We start from the raw sequence: 21,233 nt of genomic DNA, 5'->3' as shown, positions 1-21,233 counted from the left end.
TATTGAATTGATTTTTTGATCAGCCTTTTGTCTCTGTCTCTTGGAATCTTATATCACTTTTTGATTTTTTAATATCTACTAAACTTTCCCTTCTGGGCGCCTTTCATCTCTTTCTGTTGCATTATTTGAACATCCATCCACAAAACTTCATTTTGTTTTTTTTAAACATATTTTTATCTTTTCTCTCTCTACCATTATAAATTGAGGGTTTAAGTAATTGTCTTCTACTTACTGGTGGGGGGATCACTGAACCTCATTTTGGGGAAAGAGGGCAGGACATACCTCCCTGGCACACATGACTGTATTGTGGAAGCATCCGTCATTTTCATTGTGCCTGGAACTCCTCCCTGAGCCATGCACTGGGTTTGTGGAAGAGCTGCCATTTTGCTACCTGCCTGTGGGTCAAAATAAGGGCTGTTTCTGGATCATTGACTTTCAGGAAGGGGAGAAACTACTCTGTTTTGCTACCTTAACACTGCAGACTGCCTTAAAGGATTGTGGGTGCACTAAAAATGATGACTGCTTCCAGGAGATCTTCAAAATGTAAGTGCAATGGGTGACAGGTGTGCTGGGCGGAAAAAAAAGCAGTGTAAAATTTCACATTTAGAGGCTGTTCTGCCTTGAACATGAACCCGATGCAGAAGAGCTGTAGGAATATTGAGTTGAGGAGAAAAGGGATTGTGTTTTGATCACAGCATCTCCAGGTTTATCATTTTTTGGAGGTGTCTACTTGTTTCCTTTTGATGGCTGCTGGGTGACAGCAGCACCATAATGTGCCGAGGTGGCGCAGTGGGTAGAGTGCAGTACTGCAGGCCACTTCAGCTGACTGCTAGTTCAGCGGTTCAAATCTCACCGGCTCAAGGCTGACTCGGCCTTCCATCCTTCCGAGGTGGGTGAAATGAGGACCCAGATTGTGGGAGCGATATGCTGACTCTGTAAACCGCTTAGAGAGGGCTGAAAGCCTTATGAAGCGGTATGTAAGTCTAACTGCTACTGCTATTGCTATTTGTTGCATCCCCCTTGGTGGTGATTTGAGAAAAAACTCTACACTGGAAATTTTCATTTTTAAAAGGAAAAGAAAAAATGGGTATTTTAAAATGACAAGGGAAAAAATGGGTATTGTCATTGTTGCTATGAAAATTAGGGCAAGGCAAGATGCTCAGAGTTGCTTCAAACTCTGAGAGGTGCATTCAATAAGTTTAATAATAAAATTATATGACAAAGGGTTGAAGGACCTAGGTATGTCTAGGCCGGGTGTTGACATCCTGCAGCTCCAGAGCCACATGCAGCTCTTTCATCCCTCTGCTGTGACTCCCTGTTGGGTGATCCCACCACTGGCTGGCCCCACCCCTCACCCTCCCTTCCCAGAAGGTAAAGGCAACAGTGGGGGATGGAGAGTCGATCCATATTCCAGAATTGGAGCAAAGGCACAAATTTACTCCACCTTCTGCGTTCCCATCCTGCACTAAAGCAAATCAAATGGGCCAGGGTCCACCTGGAATAGCTTTCGCAGAGCTCATTTGCCTGTACCTTCTGGGTTTCTGCTGCCTTCTGCAGGGCTTTTTTCACCACTTCCCACACCCCTGGCAGGGTGTCTAGCCATTCCTTTTGGGGATATCCCATCCATTCACCACCCAGAAGGGGGTAAATCCTATGGACTGCATTATAGTAGGCCACCTCTGCAAATGGCAGAGGATCCTCCCAGTGTGACTGTTGATAAGTGACATAGCAGCTAAGGCAGTGATGGCAAACCCTTTTTGGCTCACTTGACAAAAGCAAGGTGAGCGGAGGGGGGTCATGCGTGGGCATGCCACACCCATAATGCTATGCGCATGACCCCAGTGCGCATGTACACACGACCAGCGCTCCCCCCATTTTTGGTGTTCTTTTTTCGTCCTCCCCAGGCTCCAGAGGCTTTCTAGGAGCCTGGGGAGGGTGAAAACAGCCTCCCCGACTCTTCCCCCGGAGGCCGAGGGTGGTGCAGTGGTTAGGGTGCAGTATTGCAGGCCGCTTCAGCTGACTGTTATCTGCAGTTCAGCGGTTCAAATCTCACCGGCTCAGGGTTGACTCAGCCTTCCATCCTTCCGAGGTGGGTGAAATGAGGACCCGGATTGTTGTTGGGGGCAATATGCTGACTCTGTAAACCGCTTAGAGAGGGCTGAAAGCCCTATGAAGCGGTATATAAGTCTAACTGCTATTGCTATTCAGGGAAGCTTCTGAAGCCTCCGGAGTGCCTTCCGGGGGGAGGGGGAGGCTGTTTTCGCCCTCCCCAGGCTCCTAGAAAGCCTCTGGAGTCTGGGGAGGGTGAAAAACAGATCTACCGGGCCCATTGGAAGTTGGAAAACGGGCCATTTCTGGCCTCCAGAGGGCCTGGGGGGGGGGGCATTTTCACCCTCCTCAGGCTCCAAGAAAGCTGTGCATGCATGCATGGGGCAGCAGGGGGCACTAAATTATGGGGGTGTATGTTTGTACTTTTGGCACCCAAGGCGGAAAAGGTTCGCCATCAGTGCCCTATACAATTTCAGACAAACCTCTCCTTAATTAGTTTCCATCCATTTTTTCTTGTCCTACCCTCTGTTGCTTTGGAAAATAAGTTGACTCCCCTATTTTTTTGTGGTAGCCACTCAAATATTGGAATGCAGTTATGATGTCATCCCTAGCTCTTCTTTTCTCTAGCCCTACCCAAATCCTGCAACCATTCTCAACCAAAATCTTAAGGAAAAGTTTTATTATTAAGAATCAACAATCATCTGGTCCTTAGTTCTTAAAAGCAGGTCAATAAACGTCAGAGGAACAAAAACATATAACGTATTATACCATGCGATCATTTTCATTTCAAAGAAAGATAAAAATGTATTTAAAGTTTTCCGAAGAATTGCTACAAGTAAAGAGAGCCACACTACTTGGAGCAATGAATGGATGTTTAAGCTATGCAGATGAATGATCCTGATTTTGCTGAGTTTAGAAGACCCAAAGAATTACAAGTTTGTTCAATTCAGTAACACAATTCAGAAGACCGATTCCAATGTTTTTCTGCTGTCTGGGGAACATTTACATTTACCCTGTAAATCACAGCATGCAACACAGGAAGTGCTTTGTATGCCATCTTGAGTTCTGAATGAAAAGGGAATCAATAAAATATACCCTGCGCATCTTGTCAGCGCTCCAAATAGCATCCAAAATTTATTCCAGATTTCTCCATGCAAGAGCTCAGATCCGATAGCTGAAATGGCAACTCTCACCATCCAAACCTTACTAAATCTACATTAAAAATGGCAACCTAAAAAGGTTGGTCTGATTATTAGCCAATCATATGCTTTGATAGGATATTCTTCCCTTTTGTTTTCTTTTTTTAAATGTATTTTGGGAAAAAATTCTTTTACCATATATAGTATTGACAACCATCCCCTTTCTTAGCACCTTTTTTCTAGAGCTTGCTGCATATTTTTTTCTCTATGACATAATGGAGACTTCAGTGCAAGCAAATTTACAGAAGTACATGGCATTTTAGCATTTAATAGATATATGGTGGGTGCTCTTGAATGCAGTCCTGGTCAGTAGAAGTGAAGCAGGCTCGCTCGGAGCCTCTGGCTGGCCTGATGGTGCTGCCAGGACCAAAATCCTTCAGTGCCAGTCAGAGTCATAACGTTTTGGGATACAGAGAGGTTTTGATCTCCACTGAGAGTCATCCCTAAGAAAGCTGGTTGTATAATTCTGTAAAACCTTCATGAACTTTTAGGGCTGAGCACAAAGCTAATCTTGGTAAGCCATGTAGCATCACATTTCACTACTTCACTTGGCTCGGTTGCAAAGGTCAGTTGCTAGAAGTCAAAAACGACTTGATAGCATTTAATCAGTGAAAACAGCTTGTAAACGGCCTGAGGTTTGAGATGGGAGAAGCGGGTTTTTCTGCCTGCTATCAGGAGATGGCAGTCAGATAGTTGGCATCAGTGACTAGAACTCTCAAGTAGCGCCACTCTGGTTGAGCTTAAAGGAGTTAAAACCATCAAGTACAGTATTGCTAGAACAGGTGGGAGGAGAAGCACAGAGCAACTTTCCCTTCCGGATCACTCATGGGAGGAAGATGGTGTGCAGAGCGGCTTCTGTGCTCTTTCCAGGGTCGAAGCAGCAGCTGGAAGATGAGTTGAGGGCGGGTGGGAGGAGAGTCCTGGAAGCAGAGAAGCAACTGGGCTGAAGCATCTCAGCTGCTGCTGCTGCAGGTTCCTTCCCTCCCCGAATTTAAGCCCAATGGTGGTGCACGCTGTGAAACTGGTGGCTGCAATTTTCCTCCTGGTGGGTAGATTGGAAAAGTCTCTTCCAAGTGAAGGTGGATTCTTTGGGAATGGCTTCCCTCCAGAGGTTGTGGGGGCTCCCATCACCGGAGGGTTTGTGACAGAGCTGGGAGGGACCTTGCAGGGCTTCTATTCCGACGCCCTGATCAAGCAGGAGACCCAACATCATTTCAGACAAATGGCTGTCCTGTCTCTGATTAAAAGCCACCAGGGATGGAGCCCCCACAACCTCTGAAGGGAAAACCTTCCACTGGTTCACTGATCTCACTGTTAATAAATTTATCCTTAGTTCTAGGCTGCTTCTCTCCTACATTAGTTTCCATCCATTGCTTCTTGTCTTGCCTTCTGGTGCTTTGGAAAATAAATTGACCCTCTCTTCTTTGTGGCAATCCCTCAAGTATTGGAACATGCTACCCTCTCACCCCTAGTCCTTCCTTTCACTAGACTAGACGTACCCAATTCCTGCAACCCTTCTTTATATGGTTTATCCTCAAGCTACCTTAATGATATTTGTTGATGTTCTCTGCACTCTTTCCAAAGTTTCAATATTTTTATATTGTTGTGAGCAAAAATGGATGCAGTATTCCACATTTGGTCTTACCAAGGCATTATGAAGTGATACTAACACTTCAGATGGTCTTGATTCTACTCTTTCTGTTAATACAGCCTAAGATTTCATTGGCTTTTTTTGACCACTGCAGCACACTGTTGGCTCACATTGAACTTATTGTCCATTAGGACTCCATGTTCCCTCTCACAGATACTGCCAGGTTCCACCTATTCTATACCTGTACATTTGTGCCATCTCAAATTTAATGAGTTCCCCTTCTATTCTGTCATCTAAATTGTTTATGAAGATATTGAAATCTACTGGATGTAACACAAAACCTTGGGATGCTCCATTGCTTACTTCTCTCCGTAGAGATGTAGATCCATTAAAAATACACACTGAGTGCAGCTTGTGAGCCAATTATGAATTTATCAGTGAGGATGTATGTGCTTATGTTTTTCTAACGTACCAAGAAGTAGGCTGTGGTTTACTTTTTCAACTGCCTTGCTGACATCCAAATAGACCATGTTCACTGCATTTTGCTGGTCCACTAATTTAGTCAAAGAATTAAATAAGATTTATTTGCCATGGTCTGTTTTTGACAAACCCGTGTTGGTTTCTGGTTATAATTTTGCTTGCTTCTAGGAGTTCACAGATCTGTTGCTTGATTATCTTTTCCAGGGTCAGGTATTGATATCAGGCTGGTTGGTCTGTAGTTTCCTGGATCTTTCCCTGCCCCCCCCCTAATTTTTTAAAGATGGGAGCCACATTATCTCTGTTCCTGTCCTCTGGTACTTACCTGATGCTTTAGATCTTTGAAAGATATGATTCAATGGATCTAAGATCACAGGTGCCAGCTCCTTCAGAACCTTGGCATGTACAGTAATTCATTTGGTCTGGTCCTGGGGATTTGAACTCATCTAGAGCAGACAGGTGTTCTCTTACCATTTTCTTACGCATTTTAATTGGTATTCCTAGTCTGTCACTTACCGTTCTATTTTTGGTATGTTGCGCTATTTATTTATTTTTTTGGCATGAAAACAGATACAAAGAATGAATTACACAGCTTTGCTTTTGGACTAGAAGACCTCCAAGGACCCTTCAAACTGTGTTATTCTATTATTGATTTGCTGTTTTCATGTCAACAATATCAGACTGAATCTGCACTGGTTCTTTTCTGAGAGTTTTGTTGTTTTAATTATATGTCTGGCCAACAAGCATGGTATCTCCTATTAGTGCCATATCCATCTATTAACACGGGTCAACTGTGCTTAATACAGCACTTATTAAAAAAACAGCTATTGAAGACCTCTTGGGATCTTCATTTGTATAGGTAGCCTTCACTTGCGACTTCTTCCCTGAGCATTCAAAGTTATGAAAGCATTGTAAAAACAGGTGCATTTTCTACATATATACCTTCATAGGTGTAAGTATTTGTATTTCTCTCTATATACATATATCTACAATTCTATAATCTATCCCCAGCACTTCCAGAAATGTTTGGTTTCTTTCTTTGCACTGCTAAGAATTTGTGATTTACCCACCTCAACAAGAGAATTTCAAGATTGAAAAGATATCTGAACATGGATCCTGATAGTTTTCCACGTGTCAGATGAATCATAATTAATGTAAGACGTTATTTTAACAATGTGGCATGTTTACTTTTTTATTGTAATGTATACTTTTTCCCCCACATCTTCTACAACCATTTTATACGCAATTAAAGTAACATTTTTCTTTGTATCTTATAGATAAAGAGAATGGCAATAAGAGCACTCCGGACAACTGAGAATAACAAGCAACGTTGAAAAGGAAAGCGAATGGATCCAGAAATCAAAATATTTTCCATTTCCTTCAGAAAACCCCACAATTCTCCTTCCCCGACAGCTGATAGACAAAAGAGAGAAAATCAAAAGAGATTCTGAGCTGGAAAAAGTAGGTTATGTAGAAGGATAAGGATACATTATGTGAAAGTCAAGGAAGATTATTTTTCATTCGGAAAAAGAGGGATATATCTGTAACTCAGTGGAGAGAGGAAAAGGTCAATTGGGAAGCCATGTAGAGCAGACAGTGATGCAGGCCTCATTCTAGGAGGAAGGAAACAGCTTGAATCAAAGGACCACTAAACAAGGAATCAGCCATATTTTTCACTCAATAATATCAGTAGTAGAAAAGCTCCATAGATGTCCCAGTTATGGAAAAAGTACAGATTGCAAATCATAGCTGATTATGCCTGAGAGGATCCACACTGGAGGAAAACCATACAAACACTCTGGCAAAAGCTTCTGTCAGAACAGCTCTCATGGTTCATGGAAGAACCCACACAAGGGAGAAAGCCCTATAAATGCTCCCAATGTAGTAAGCATGGCAACTTGGTAATATATTAGAGGACTCACACTAGGGAGAAACTGTATGACTATTGAGATTGTGGGAAAAATTTCATTAGAAATTCCTACATCATGAGAAACCTGAAAACTCACACAGGAGAGAAACCCTTTGAATGCTCTCATTGTGGGAAAGGTTTCAATCACAATCCCAGCCTGGTAATACACCAGAACACTCAAGCAAGAAACCCTATAAGTGTCCAGATTGTGGGGAAAGTTTTGTTCAGAATTCCCACCTGGTGATACACCAGAGGATTCACAAGCGAGAAACCCGTTGAATGTTGTGATTGTGGGAAAAGTTTCATTGAAAATTCTACCGTGATGAAACACCAGAGGACTCACACAGGTGATAAACCTTATCAGTGTCCTCATTGTGGAAAATGTTTCATTCGGAATTACAGTCTGGTGATACACCAAAGGACTCACACAGGAGACAAACCCTTTGAATGTCCTGATTGTGGGAAAAGTTTCAGTCACAATTGCAGCCTGGTGACACACCAGAGAACACATACTGGTGAGAAACCATATAAGTGCACAGATTGTGAGAAAGGTTTCTGTGACAATTCCAGCCTGGTGAAACACCAGAGGACTCACACAGGCGAGAAACCATATCAGTGTCCTCATTGTGGGAAATGTTTCATTCGGAATTACAGCCTGGTGATACACCAGAGAATTCATACAGGCGACAAACCATATCAGTGTCCTGATTGTAGGAAAAGTTTCAGTCATAAATTCAGCCTAGTGAAACACCAGCGGACTCACACAAGAGAAAAACTCTTTGAATGTCCTGAGTGTGGGAAAAGTTTTTTTCAGAATTCCAATCTTGTGATACACCTGAGGGCTCACACAGGAGAGAAACCCTTCAAATGTCCTGTCTGTGGGAAAAGTTTCAGTCAAAATTCTAGCCTGGTGAAACATCAGAGGACTCATACAAGAGAGAAACCCTTTGAATGTCCTGATTGTGGAAAACATTTCAGTCAGGATTCCTACTTGGTGATACATCAGAGGACTCACTCCATAGAGAAACCATATGAGTGTCGAGATTGTGGGAAAGGTTTCGTTAAAAATTCCCAGTTCTTGAGCCACTTGAAAACTCACACAGGAAATAAACCCTTCGAATGTCCTGATTGTGGGAAAGCTTTCAGTCAGAATTCCAGCTTGGTGAACCACTGGAGAGCTCACACAGGAGAGAAATGCTTTGAATGTCCTGATTGTGGGAAAAGTTTCAATTGTAATTCTGATCTGGTGATACACCAGATGTCTCACACAGGAGAAAAACCCTTCAAATGTCCTGACTGTGGGAAAAGTTTCAGTCTTAATTCGAGGCTGGTAAAACATCAGAGGACTCACACAGGAGAAAAACCATTTGAATGTCCTATCTGTGGGAAGAAATTCAGTCACTCTTTCAGCCTGGTCATACACCAGAGGACTCACACAGGAGAGAAACCTTATCAGTGTCCAGACTGTGGGAAATGTTTCAATTGTACTTCTGACCTGGTGAAACACCACAGGACTCACACAGGAGAAAAACCTTTTGAATGTCCTGACTGTGGAAAAGGTTTCAGTCGTAATTCCAGCTTGGTGATACACCAGAGGACTCACACAGGAGAGAAACCCTTTGAATGTCCTGTTTGTGGGAAAAGTTTCAGTGAGAATTCCAGCTTGGTGAACCACCAGAGAATTCACACAGGAGAGAAACCGTATCAATGTCCTAATTGTGAGAAAAGTTTCAGTCAGAGTTCCAACTTAGTGATACACCAGAGAATTCACACAGGATATAAACCCTTCAAATGTACAGTCTGTGGGAAAAGTTTTTGTCAGAATTCCAACCTAGTGATACACCAGAGGACTCACACAGGAGAGAAACCCTTCAAATGTACAGTCTGTGGAAAAAGTTTTAATCAGAAATCCAGCCTGGTAAATCACCAGAGGACTCACACGGGGGAGAAATCCTTTGAATGTCCTGATTGTGAAAAAAGTTTCAGTCAGTATTCCAGCCTGGTGAAACACCAGAGTACCCATACAAATGGGATTCCCCCATTGCAAAATTAACTATTTTAATTCTGGCCTGATTGTTTTGTACTCAAATACAGTATGTCTCAAGATTAAACTTGTAGGTGGAGAGAAAAGAAAAATGGAAAAACAGCTAATTACCTGTTTCTGTTTAGAGGTCCGTTTTGTTGCTTTAATGTTTTAATATCTTCAATGAAAGTACTGAGACAGAGAGAGGGATTATACAGGGTGTCTTTTGTCTTGCCCCGGTTAGGATTTCTTAAGCAAATCCACTGGGCTTTCAACATGAAGCCAGAAATTCGGGACTTTTTTAAAAGGCAGAGGGACACGGGAAAAATTGTTATAAAGCGTGCTTGTCACACTGAAATCGGTACGTCTGGTCACCTTATGCATTTCCTGCCTCTTTAGGATTATCTCTATCTGCTCCTGTGAAGCATTCCTTGTTCCTGTTGTATGTATAGACTTATATTCTCGATGGCTTGTATAGCGTTTTAACTGCATTTTAATTAAACTACTTGAAACAGAAGCCTCCTGGAACCAAAACTGGGGGGGGGGGGTTGGCCTGTTTTTGTTCCCAGGAGGTTTCAGGGAGGCCTGTTAAGCCCAAAATAGGGGGGCGGCACACACCCCTCCCCTGAACATGCACACACAACCTCCCCCACCCCACATGTGTGTGGATTTCCTGCATGCGTGGCAGGGACCTGAAAATCACCTATATGGCAGGAGCGCATGTGCAGTGAGCTGGGGTGATGACTCGTGTGCCTGCAGAGATGGCTCCATGTGCCACCTGTGACACACATGCCACAGGTTTGCCATCATGGATCTAGGCTGAAATATATTGGCTGCTGCTTGTTTTATAAATAAAATAAATTCTATTCCACTGGTGCTGAATGCTTTAAAAGCAGTGCCTGACATTTTCTGGTGGTTGAGAGATTTAAAAAGTCTGCTTCGGGTTAACTTTGACTCCTTGTGGTTTTATGGACACTGTTTTCTGGACAACAATATGGGACAGATCTGCCTCTGCTGTCCTGTTGAGAGAGCAGGCTGAACCAGAGTAGGCCTCAAGCCTGAACCAAACTAGGGCCTCATGATATTAAGCTTTAGCTGTTCATATATAGAAATTGCAAACGTTCGCTTTTAGAAAGTCTGCACATAAAAGCTGCTGTAGCAAAAGTCTCTATTTTAATATATCTGCTGGCTTGACTGTAAAAACTGTCTGAAAGGACACAATTTACTTCCTCAAATGTATGCTATGTTGGCTGTTAGCTGACTATGTATTATTACTTCCTGTAGACATAATTTTACTGTAATTCAAGGGCACATCTTGGGGGTGTATCCAAAATCTAGCAGGTGGCTTAGCTAAAAGCTAAGGACTATAAAAAGGAATTTCCTGATGTCATTCGGGGTTCAGGCCTTTGTCTCTGGACCTGCGCAATAAACTATTCCTTCCCTGAAGAGCTGGCTTGCGTGTCCTGTTTTTTTCTACAACAGTTTTTGGCGACTCCTTTGCCGGGACACTAAGCGAGGCAATGTTTCGCTGAGGGCAGCCTGACCCCTTGGACCCTGCAGGGGACCACCTCCAAACATTCTTCAGGCGCCACGGGGGATTGAGCCTCCAGGAGACGGCTGTGGTACCTCGTTGGGGCCAATGGTGCTGAAAGCTAGTCCAAGATCCCTTAAGGGAAGGAAAGTAGGTCTGAACTGTATCCTGGCCAGGAAGGAGCTTTTGTGAAGACGTCTCAGGCGAGTATTTGTAACTGGTGTTGTACCTATCTCATTTGAAGATAGAAGAGGGGGCCTGATCACCTCCCTGGACTCGGGATGGCGTTCCTAATGAAGTCCGTATAGGTTGGGTGGGTGGTTAAACCAGCGCAGTTCCTGCAGGTGGCCATTGAGTTCCGGCTTCTGGGGCCTCAGGTCGCTGGTAATGTGTTAGAATGGGTGGTAATGGCAGTGTGCCCCACACGCTGATGGAATTTATGTTGAAATCAGGGAACGTGATTATTTATGTTGGAATCAGGGAACGTGATTATTTTAATCATACTGAATATAGGGTGTCATATCTTAGGGTGTCAAGAGAAGGAGAGAGTGTGTCTCTGAGATCAGTGCCCTCCACCTGTTGACACTGAAGGGGTAGGAGACCCAGGGAGATAAAGAGTGGAATCAGATATTGGTTAGAATGAACAAACGGTCCCATTGGGTGGGGCCAGGAGGAAGGAAACCAGATCAAGTGGACCACAAACCTGGTCCAAGGGAGCGGTTGAGACAAAACTCAAGTTGCCCCTAAGGGATCTTTCATTGCCAGAAGCTGAGGGGGAGCTACATAAGATGTGGATATGCTCCATTCTCACTGGCTGATTTATATAATTGGAAAAATCAAATTCCTGCTTATAGAGAAACTCCAGATGAGATGCATGTCCTTTTTGCATCCATTTTTCTGAACTCACCAGTATGCTTGAGCTGACATACAAATTCTGATGGAAATTGTATAAACCCCCGAGAAAAGAAGGCTGGTGAAGATAACCATGAATAAGCCTTTGCAAAAGGATCATGGAAAAAAAATCCAGATTGGTTACTGAAGGAACCAGATTGGGAACCTAGTCCATTCAGCTGAAAAAGTACTGGACCTTAGTTTTGTTAGGATTCAACAAAAGTTGAGAATTTAGGGAAGGTCTATTAAATTCAACAGGAACAGGATGAAAATCCAGGGGTAATCCTAGAATGCATTTATCACAAGCTCAGATCCTGAGCTTGAAGAAAGTAAGGGAATGATCAATATGATCTTCATTGGTCATTCTGCAAATGACATTAGTGTACATAAATAAACAAAATACAGAAGACAGAAAGGGGGGCCAGGAAAGGCATCTCTGAACTTGTGGAATAGGCATACAAAGCGTATGTTCATGGGGCTCAACTTTCAGAGAAGGAAGATAGAAAGAATGGGAGGCTAGGGGACTTGCTGGAAGAATTGTCGAGGAGTGGCCAAGTAGATAGAATCCATGCCCAGTCGGAGAAAGAGCCTTCCAGTTAGCAAGAAGAGAAAGCAACAAAGATCTGTGTGGCTTGAATAAATGGAAATTGCATGAAAGATCTTTGCGAAGAGCCAAACCAGTTTCAGTATATAGATCAGTGAGGAGATGCGGTGGCAGACAAGTCTGATGAATTGTTGCAATATCAAGCTAAAATGGTGTGCCTCGGTGTGGCGAGACCGAAAGGAAGGAGCTTGAAGGCAACGTCTGAAAGAATTAAGGAAGTGAGGGTGCCTGAGATCAGGGAACGTGAAAGGCAGAAGACGGTTTTAGTGCAAGATGAGGAGGAACTCCTGAGGCCCCTCCATATGCGCCCGTGCCTGTGGGGGAAGTGGCTGCTGCAGTTGTGGAAGGAGGAAGGGAGGATAGCTGGTGAATATGGTAAGCCAGAACAGGATATGTGATATAAGGAGAAAAAGCCCACAAAAAAACAACTATTTGCTCTGGGTGAGGAGGTTGAAAGTGATGAGGATGAGGGGGCTATTGGGGGTGATATACCGATTGGAGTAGTGACTAGGGTGGTGGAGGCGGCGGCTGCGCAGCAGGACTTTTTTTTTGTTTGAGACAGATAGCTACACAGGTTGTGAATGTGCAGGGTGTCAGAGTCTGAATGTGCAAGATTTAGGACCAGAGTTGGTAGCTAGGGTTCTAGAATGGGATCCAGGGTGGTGTCCTAGGAACCAGGATCAGATGATAGCATTGAAGGAATATCAGAATTTAACAGTGGAAGCTCTTAGGAGAGAGGGGAAACCCCCAGTGAATTCGTTGAAGCTGTCTTTAGTAATACAGGAAGCAGATGGCAGCAGATGACCAATGGTTGATTGAAGCTTATGAATTGTACACACAGGTTGATTAGAGGGCTCCAGAGGATGTGAGGATGTTGAATGATTTATTGCACAGTCAATAAATCCGGAAAACATTGCAGAAACTAGAGGACGCTTTAGGGAAAATACTGCAGAATTGTTGGAAGTAGCTAGGAAAGTGTTCATTAATAGGGACAGGGCAGAGAAAAAGGGAAAGGATGCCCGCATGCATGAGAAGACTGAGCTATTGGCTGTGGCATTGCACAGGTACAAAAGCAGGCATTTGTAGAGTTTTGTAGATTTGTAGATGGCTTTGACAAGGGCTCCAGCTTTAGCTTTACCAAATTTAAGTAAGCCTTTTAATTTGTATGTGGATACAAGAAAGAACATGGCTTTGGGGGAGTTGACCCAATAACTTGGAAAGTGGCAACAGTCAGTAGCCTATTTGTCTAAACAGCTGAATTATGTGGCACACGGATGGCCACATTGTTTGAAAGCCTTGGCAGCTGTTGCTGAGTTGCTACAGGATTGCAACAAGCTCACAGTTTCATGTCCCATTAATGTATATACACCGCGTGCTGTTGATTCTGTTTTAGTCCGGAAGGGCCATTTGTGGATAAGCAGTCAATGAATAGTAAAATATCAGGCAATGATGATAGAAAATCCGCCTGTGAATTTGGTGGAATCTAACAGGTTGAACCCTGCTACTCTTTTGCCTATAGAGACAGAATTGGAACATGATTGTGTACAAGTGTTGGAAAATGTGTATTCTACCCCGGCTGATTTGTCAGATATAACCATGCCACAAGTGGGAAGAGGGTAGCAGGATATGCTATTGTAGAAGATGAAGGAGTGGTGGAAAGTGGACCAATGGGAGGAGGCAAATGTGCATAGGTTGCTGACTTGTGGGCTCTTATTCGGGCATTAGAAAGAGCAGAAGGAAAGAAATTAAGAGTGTGGACTGATAGTAGGGGTATGCTTTCTTGATGTTGCATGCACATGGAGCAGTTTATAAAGAAAGGGGATTTCGAGATTCTACAGGCAAATATATACAACATGGATACTTAGTTCAGATGTTGATAGAGGCAGTTCAGAAGCCTGCTAGAATTGCTGTGATGCATTGTCGTGGGCATCAACGTGGGAGTGATAGAATTGCGCTTGGGAATCGAGCTGCAGATTTGGAAGCCCGTGTGTAGTAGCCTTAAGAATAGAACCATTGCCTGAACTTTATGTCAATGTAGCAATGGATTTGAGAGTAATACCAGAAAGCATTAAGCCATCGTACTCACAGTCTGAATGTCACAAAGCAGTAAATGACTTAAGAGCAATAGTGAAGGAAGGGTGGTATATTCTTCCAGATGGAAGAATATATGTACCGTCCTCTATGGCCTGGCAATTGGTACAGTTATCCCATAATGCCACTCATATGGGAAAGACAGCATTGGAATTTGCAATACTGAGGGAATATTATGTGGATAGGTTGGCAGGTAGTGCAAGGAAGGTTACAGCACAGTGTGGAACATGTGCAAAGGTTAACCCTAGTTAGGGCTAGATGCTTTGCCACTTGCTTTGTATGCAATTAGAAGTGCACCAAGAAAGCAGCATAAACTCTCACCATATGAGCTGATGTTTGGTCGCCCTCCCACTTTGCTTAGAAGGAACATAGCAGGCTGGCCAGATTTGGGCCATAAAGGGGTTGGGGTGGGCCATGGAAATGGTGCAAGAGTTGAATAAACAAATTGAAAAGCCCAAAACGTATGGTCCTGAACAATCCCCACCTAGATTAGTGACCAAGTGTCATACTTTTAAACCAGGAGACAGAGTGTGGGTAAAGCACTGGAAAAAGGAACAGTTAGAGGGGAGATGGAAGGGTCCTTATGTTGTAATCGTGTCATCTCCACTTGCCATTAAGATTGCTGAATCCAAGACCTGGATTTATTGGACCCGTGTTAAAAGAGCTGCTGAGGAGCAACGGGCTATGTGACCAAGTGAACATCCAACGAAATTAAGGTTCACTTGAAAATGACCTCGGACTATATCCTTTTCTGCCTTGCTATAGGTGTATTGCTAGTTGCTTGCATAGTGTGTATTGATTTGTATCTGGACTAGGTGTAATCCCCTTCCTGCTGGGCACCAGTCTGGGACCTCAAGGCCACTCTGTAGAGACCTTACCTGCAATAGGTCTCCTTCACACAGTGGTGAAGAAAACCCCTGCTAAGCCACACCCAGGAAGCTGGCTTTTGACTCACGGGAGAAGACAGGATGAAGAGGATCCTTTTGCTTATTGCATATATTATAGTAGTGAGTAGTAATGATGTGTGTATTCGCAACTTAGGACAATGGAGCCCCCCTAGTAAAAAGCCTCGCATCATCCAATCATTTGCAATGGGCTCTGGAGAGTGTGACGGACAACCCCCAATCACCTTTAGGCCTGAATGCTGGATAGGTGTTTTGCCCCATCCTTGTCAATTTCCTCACGTCTTTGACAGGGTGGTCAAGGACACTTGACACTTGACGTTACACAAATCATCAAACATGTCAATATGTAGGATACATACTTAGAAAAAGGCATGTGCTGCTACAATGCACAAAAGGGGGTAATATCAAGGTAATACCAGGACTAACACTGGATTGTGGGCCTCCTTTATTTTGGGGATGGATATCAGTCACTGATATACAACAATTGAGACCAGGCTGGGAAGGGACATGCATCATTCGTACCAACCCGGTGGGTGGCACTGTGAAGGGGAGGACTACCAAAGGTGGTAGGTATCGAACTACTAGAGGGATACTGACACAGACTCTACATGCTAGTCCACACTTTAGAACCATTTTAAGCATTGCCAATGGATCTATGCAGCACACACCTGCTCTAAAGGAAGACTGTACCCCTTGTATTACTAAAGCCAGAAGTAGAAGGTAAATTGTATTTTCTACATCACACGTTACAATTACAACAGGGCAAACAGCCACTCACTCTGACATTTGGTGCATGCACAGCCACAAGGAAAGAGTAGGCCACCCCTTTGGACACCCCTTATATCCTTCCCCTGTACAATCACAAACACAATCCCATCCTGAGCAGCTAGTGGATCCTGCATAAGGCTTCCACTCATTTGGGTTACCATGGGCCCATGAGAGGGTGGTTTCACACAGGTATTTATGATTAGCCTTATATGCTTCAATCCACGTTCTATCCCCACATGGTTTTTAATAACCTCTCCCAAGCAGGTAATATAACAAGTTACTGGAATAGCGTGGACTCTTTCTACCAATTTAGTAGGAAGAAAGTGTTTTGTGAGAACAGGAACTGTTAATGTAGGAGATTCAACTTGTTTGGGATTTTGGGACATGAAATACCAAAGCTGGTCTTTTCCAAGTAATGCTACTGACCCACTACATTCAACATGATATATCTATCTTATTTACACTCAACATCCATAGACGATGAATGGATGGCTCCTAAAAACATGTATTGAATTCTACCTAAAAATTGGTCTGGGCCATGTGTGTTGGGATGGATACAACCATCATTTTTCCGTTTACCTATGAAGGCTCGCCAGATATTAGGGATTCCATTGTATGAGCAGATAGGTCAAAAGGGGAAAAAGGTGGGACAGAAACTGCATTCTCGAGCTTCCCATGTAATGAATTAGCTGAATATGAAAGAAGTAATATGTGGAGTTCTGAAAGAATTGTGTGCACATATGGAAGGGCTACCTGGGCTGAAGATGGATCCTGGGCATAACGAAGCCCTATATATATACAGTGTTGAATCGTATCATACGACTACAGGCAGTTCAGGATTTGGCTGGACAAAGACTAGATAAAGCTCTTAATGTTTTATCGGAAGCTACAGACAAAATCAGAACTGCTGTATATCAAAATAGGCTAGCCCTGGACTATCTGTTGGCGAAAGGTGGTGGTGTCATGGAAAATTCAATCTCTCAAACTGTTGTCTATAAAAAGATGAAACTGGGAAGATAATCAAATAATTGACAACGGGGATGCGACAACTCACATACAATCCTGACCAGATATAGAATGGAGTTGATGTTAAGGTAATGGCTATGTGGGAATATGCTCACCAAGAATCTGAATATACTACCCTTCAGCCTGAATCAAATTATGTGACTCTTCTTGCAGGTGAAGATGAGTCACAAAGGGGGGACTGAGAGAGCAGGCTGAACCAGAGTAGGCCTCAAGCCTGAACCAAACTAGGGTCTCATGATATTAAGCTTTAGCTGTTCGTATATAGAAATTGCAAACGTTCGCTTTTAGGAAGTCTGCACATAAAAGTTGCTGTAGCAAAAGTCTCTATTTTAATATATCTGCTGGCTTGACTTAAAAACTGTCTGAAAGGACACAATTTACTTCCTCAAATGTATGCTATGTTGGCTGTTAGCTGACTATGTATTATTACTTCCTGTAGACATAATTTTACTGTAATTCAAGGTCACATCTTGGGGGTGTATCCAAAATCTAGCAGGTGGCTTAGCTAAAAGCTAAGGACTATAAAAAGGAATTTCCTGATGTCATTCGGGGTCCAGGCCTTTGTCTCTGGACCTGCGCAATAAACTATTCCTTCCCTGAAGAGCTGGCTTGCATGTCCTGTTTTTTTCTACAACATTGTGGGGCTTTTCCCCCCCACGTCTAGCTCTTGGATGCAGCTCTGGCCAGCAGGATTGAAGTTGGCTCCCTTGGAGTGTCTGGCCTGATAGGGCTGCTATGTGATAAATCCTAGGCAGCCATGGGAAATCAGTCATAAAGATTTGGGATGTATAAAGGTTTTGATCTGCACTGAGAGTCACTCCTAAGAAAGCTGATTGTGTAATTCTGTAAAAACCTCATGAACATTTAGGGCTTGGCGTATAGTTAGCCTCCAAACGTTGCATCATATTTCATTATTTCACTTGGTTCAGTTGCAAAGGTGGGTTGCTTAACATCAAAAACTACTTGATAGCATGTCATCAGTGAAAATATCTTGCAAATGCCTTAGGTAGGGATGAGACAAATATGTTTTTCTTCCCCCTAGCTGGAGATGGCGATCAAATAGGCTTTCTTAAAATAGGTTTTTAAGAAAATCTATTTTTCTTATGGGGCTGTATAGGGTTGAGCAGGAGGTTGGACTAGAAGATCTCCAAGATCCCTTCCAGCTCTATTCTGATTGAATAAATAGGCAACATCTGTGTCTAGAAAACGGGCAATGCAGTAGGCAGCATCTGTGGTTGAACCTAAAGGAGTTAAAACCATCAAGTACTGCATTGCTAGAAAAGATGGGAGAAAGGCAGAGAAACTTCCTCTTTTGGAGCACTCAAAAGCAGAAGGGTGTGTGCCAAGTGGCTTTTGTTCTTTTCCCAAGATTGAAACAACAGATGGAAGGTGAGTTGAGTCAAGTCATAGGAGACTCCGGAAGCAAGTCGGGCTGTTTGGTTTCTCTCCATGATGTGGAAGCAGAGAAGCAACTGGGCTGAAGCATATCAGCTGCTGCAGGTTCCTTCCCTCCCCAAATTTAAGCCCACTGGTACTGCACACTTTAATACTGGTGGCTGCAGTTTTCTGCTGGTGGGAAGATTTAAAAAGTCTCTTTTGATGCTTTGGGAATGGCTTCCCTCCAGAGGCTGTGGGTGCTCCATCACTGAAGGTTTGTAACAGACTAATAGACCTGGAAAGAATCTTAATATCATTTCAGATAAACGGCTGTCTCATCTCTGTTTAAAAGCCTGCAGTGATGGAACCACCCACAACTTCTAAAGGCAAACTGTTCCACTGGTTAACTGTCCTCACTGTTAGGAATTTTTTCTTTGTATGTTGCTTCTCTTCTTGATTGGTTTCCATCAATTCTTTCTTGTCTTGCCTTCTGTTGCTAAGCTGACCCCCTCTTCCTCTTGGCAGTCCCTCAAGTATTGGAACACTGCTATCATGTCACCCCTAGTCCTTCCTTTCACTAGACTAGACATACCCAATTCCTGCAACTGTTTTAGCCTTCAGCCCTCTAATAATCCTTACTGCTCTTCTCTGTGCTCTTTATAGTCTCAACACCTTTTTTTATATTGTGGTGACCAAGACTGGATGCAGCATTCCAAGTGTGGTCTTACCAAAGGATTATAAATTGTTACTAACACTTCACGTGGTCTTGATTCTATCCCACTGTTTATGCCGCCTAGGATTGCATTGGCTTTTTTGGCCACTGCATCACACTGTTGCCTCAGATTTAAGTGATTGTCCACTAGGGTCCACTTTGTCCACTAAGACAAAGATGTCATAAAATTGAGTTCAAGCCACTCAAAGTGCAGTTTTTTACTCTTTTATTTTTACTACTTTTATTCTTGTGTTATTCTAACAAAAAGCAAGGCAAGCTTGCAATGAAACTTAATTAGTTCCTTTATATTTGTACATATACTTGTCTAATTTCAAAGTTATCTTAATACAGTAAATTATGCCCAACAAGGCTATTCAGATTAGTATGTCTAAAAAGTCTATTCAAATAACTGTGCCCAACACGACTACTCAAATTGCTGTAAGTATTGTTGCCCAACTAGGCTACTCATTCACACAATGCTCACATACACTCTCAACACAGGTGATCAGGCTGAATTCAAGTGGGCTGGAAGCTGAGTCAGGCCTCCCCTGCTCCAAGAAGAGTTGTCTTGAACTTCAGGGTCTGGGTTCATTACAGTCTTCCCTTTACAGCCAACCTGTTTACTCAGAATCCACGTGTAAGGGTACATTTTGCCCCAGCCACATTAGGAACTTTACATCCTCACACTTTGCTTCATGACTCCATGAAAAGTGCAATCCACTACACTCCTTAAGCCCATTAATGTTGTCCTGGTATCACCAACAATAAATCATTCACACCACACTCACAATCTTTCCTTATCAGTAGTAGTACACACACTAATACACACAGTCCAGCAATGTGAGTTTCCCAGTGAGCTCATAAAACAGTTAATTTTGGTTGTATTACAGGCCCTCTATATTCATAACTTGTATTATATTTGTGATATAGTCATAACATATAACAAAATATGTAACAAAGATCCTTCTCACACTTACTACTATTGAGCCATGTTCCGCCTATTCTGTATCTTGACATTTGCTTTTTCTTGGTTAAGAATAAAACCTATTTTTTCTCTCCATCGAATTTCATTTTTTTAGATAGGGCCCAGTGTTCAAATATATCAAGATTCTTCTATATGTCGAGCTTGTCTTCTGGGGTGTTGGCTATTCCTTCCAGCTTAGTGTTGTCCCCAAATTTCATGAGTTCCCCTCTGTTCTCTCATGTAAATTATTTAGAGCCAAGGTGGCGCAGTGGTTAAATGCAGCACTGCAGGCTACTTCAGCTGACTGCAGTTCGGCTGTTCAAATCTCACCAGCTCAGGGTTGACTCAGCCTTCCATCCTTCCGAGGTGGGTAAAATGAGGACCCGGATTGTTGTTGGGGGCAATATGCTGAAAGCCCTATGAAGCAGCATATAAGTCTAACTGCTATTGCTATTATGAAAATATTGAATAGTGAGCCTAAGATAGAGCCTTGGGGTACCCTGTTGCTTACTTCCCACTGGATATATGTAGTTCCATTAAGGACTAACCATTGAATGCGGTTTGCCAGCCAATTGCAAAACCATCTGATGGTGATGCTATCCCAGTGGTCCCCAAACATTTTCCCACCTGGGAGGGGGAATGATACCAAGATGACACACAGGAAAGCCTTCACTAAATTAGGCTTTCTTTTGCTCCAGGGTGAAACTCAGAAGACACAGAGAACCCTTCACTTGAAGAGGCTCTCTGCTTCTGTTCCAGAGAAAAACCCCAATTGAAGATCCAAGAAAAGGTGTGAATGATAACTGCCTGCACTTTTCAATAGCTCAACACAATTTTTCCCTTCCAGATTGCATCAGTGACTTTCTGTTCCTAAGGAAGTGGGAAGGAAGAGGGGGAATAGAGATAATCCTAACAGCCTTCCAGAAAAAGTAGCCAGACCCAGCCGATTAAGGAAGTGCTGAGGAGAGGGAGGGGGAGGGAGGGAGGGAGGGAGAGAGAGAGAGAGAGAGAGAGAGAGAGAGAGAGAGAGAGAGAGAGAGAGAGAGAGAGAGAGAGAGAGAGAGAGCCAACTCTGCATAGAGCGATACAGCTTTGCAAAAAAACCTGAAGCGTGCA

General features: G+C 43.2%; 1 protein-coding gene across 1 annotated transcript; it reads left to right on the top strand.

Moving 5' to 3' along the window:
- Window positions 1-6,597: 6,597 nt before the first annotated feature.
- On the top strand, window positions 6,598-10,694 carry LOC148047560 (uncharacterized). Its single transcript, XM_087708371.1, has one exon. The coding sequence runs from the start codon at window positions 7,548-7,550 to the stop codon at window positions 9,276-9,278; it is 1,731 nt and encodes a 576-aa protein (XP_087564497.1). The 5' UTR covers window positions 6,598-7,547; the 3' UTR covers window positions 9,279-10,694.
- The last annotated feature ends 10,539 nt before the right edge of the window (window positions 10,695-21,233 follow it).

The sequence above is a fragment of the Thamnophis sirtalis genome, unplaced genomic scaffold (genome assembly GCF_051295495.1).
Source record: "Thamnophis sirtalis isolate CommonGarterSnake01/CBP01778 unplaced genomic scaffold, rThaSir2_p1.2 scaffold_3, whole genome shotgun sequence".
In the NCBI taxonomy this organism is placed as follows: Eukaryota; Metazoa; Chordata; class Lepidosauria; order Squamata; family Natricidae; genus Thamnophis; species Thamnophis sirtalis.
This window is presented reverse-complemented; position numbering and strand designations above follow the sequence as displayed.

What these genes read in the sequence shown, in the direction of transcription:
- LOC148047560 (XM_087708371.1), top strand. Translation starts at nt 7,548, where the DNA reads ATGAAACACCAGAGGACTCACACAGGTGATAAACCTTATCAGTGTCCT.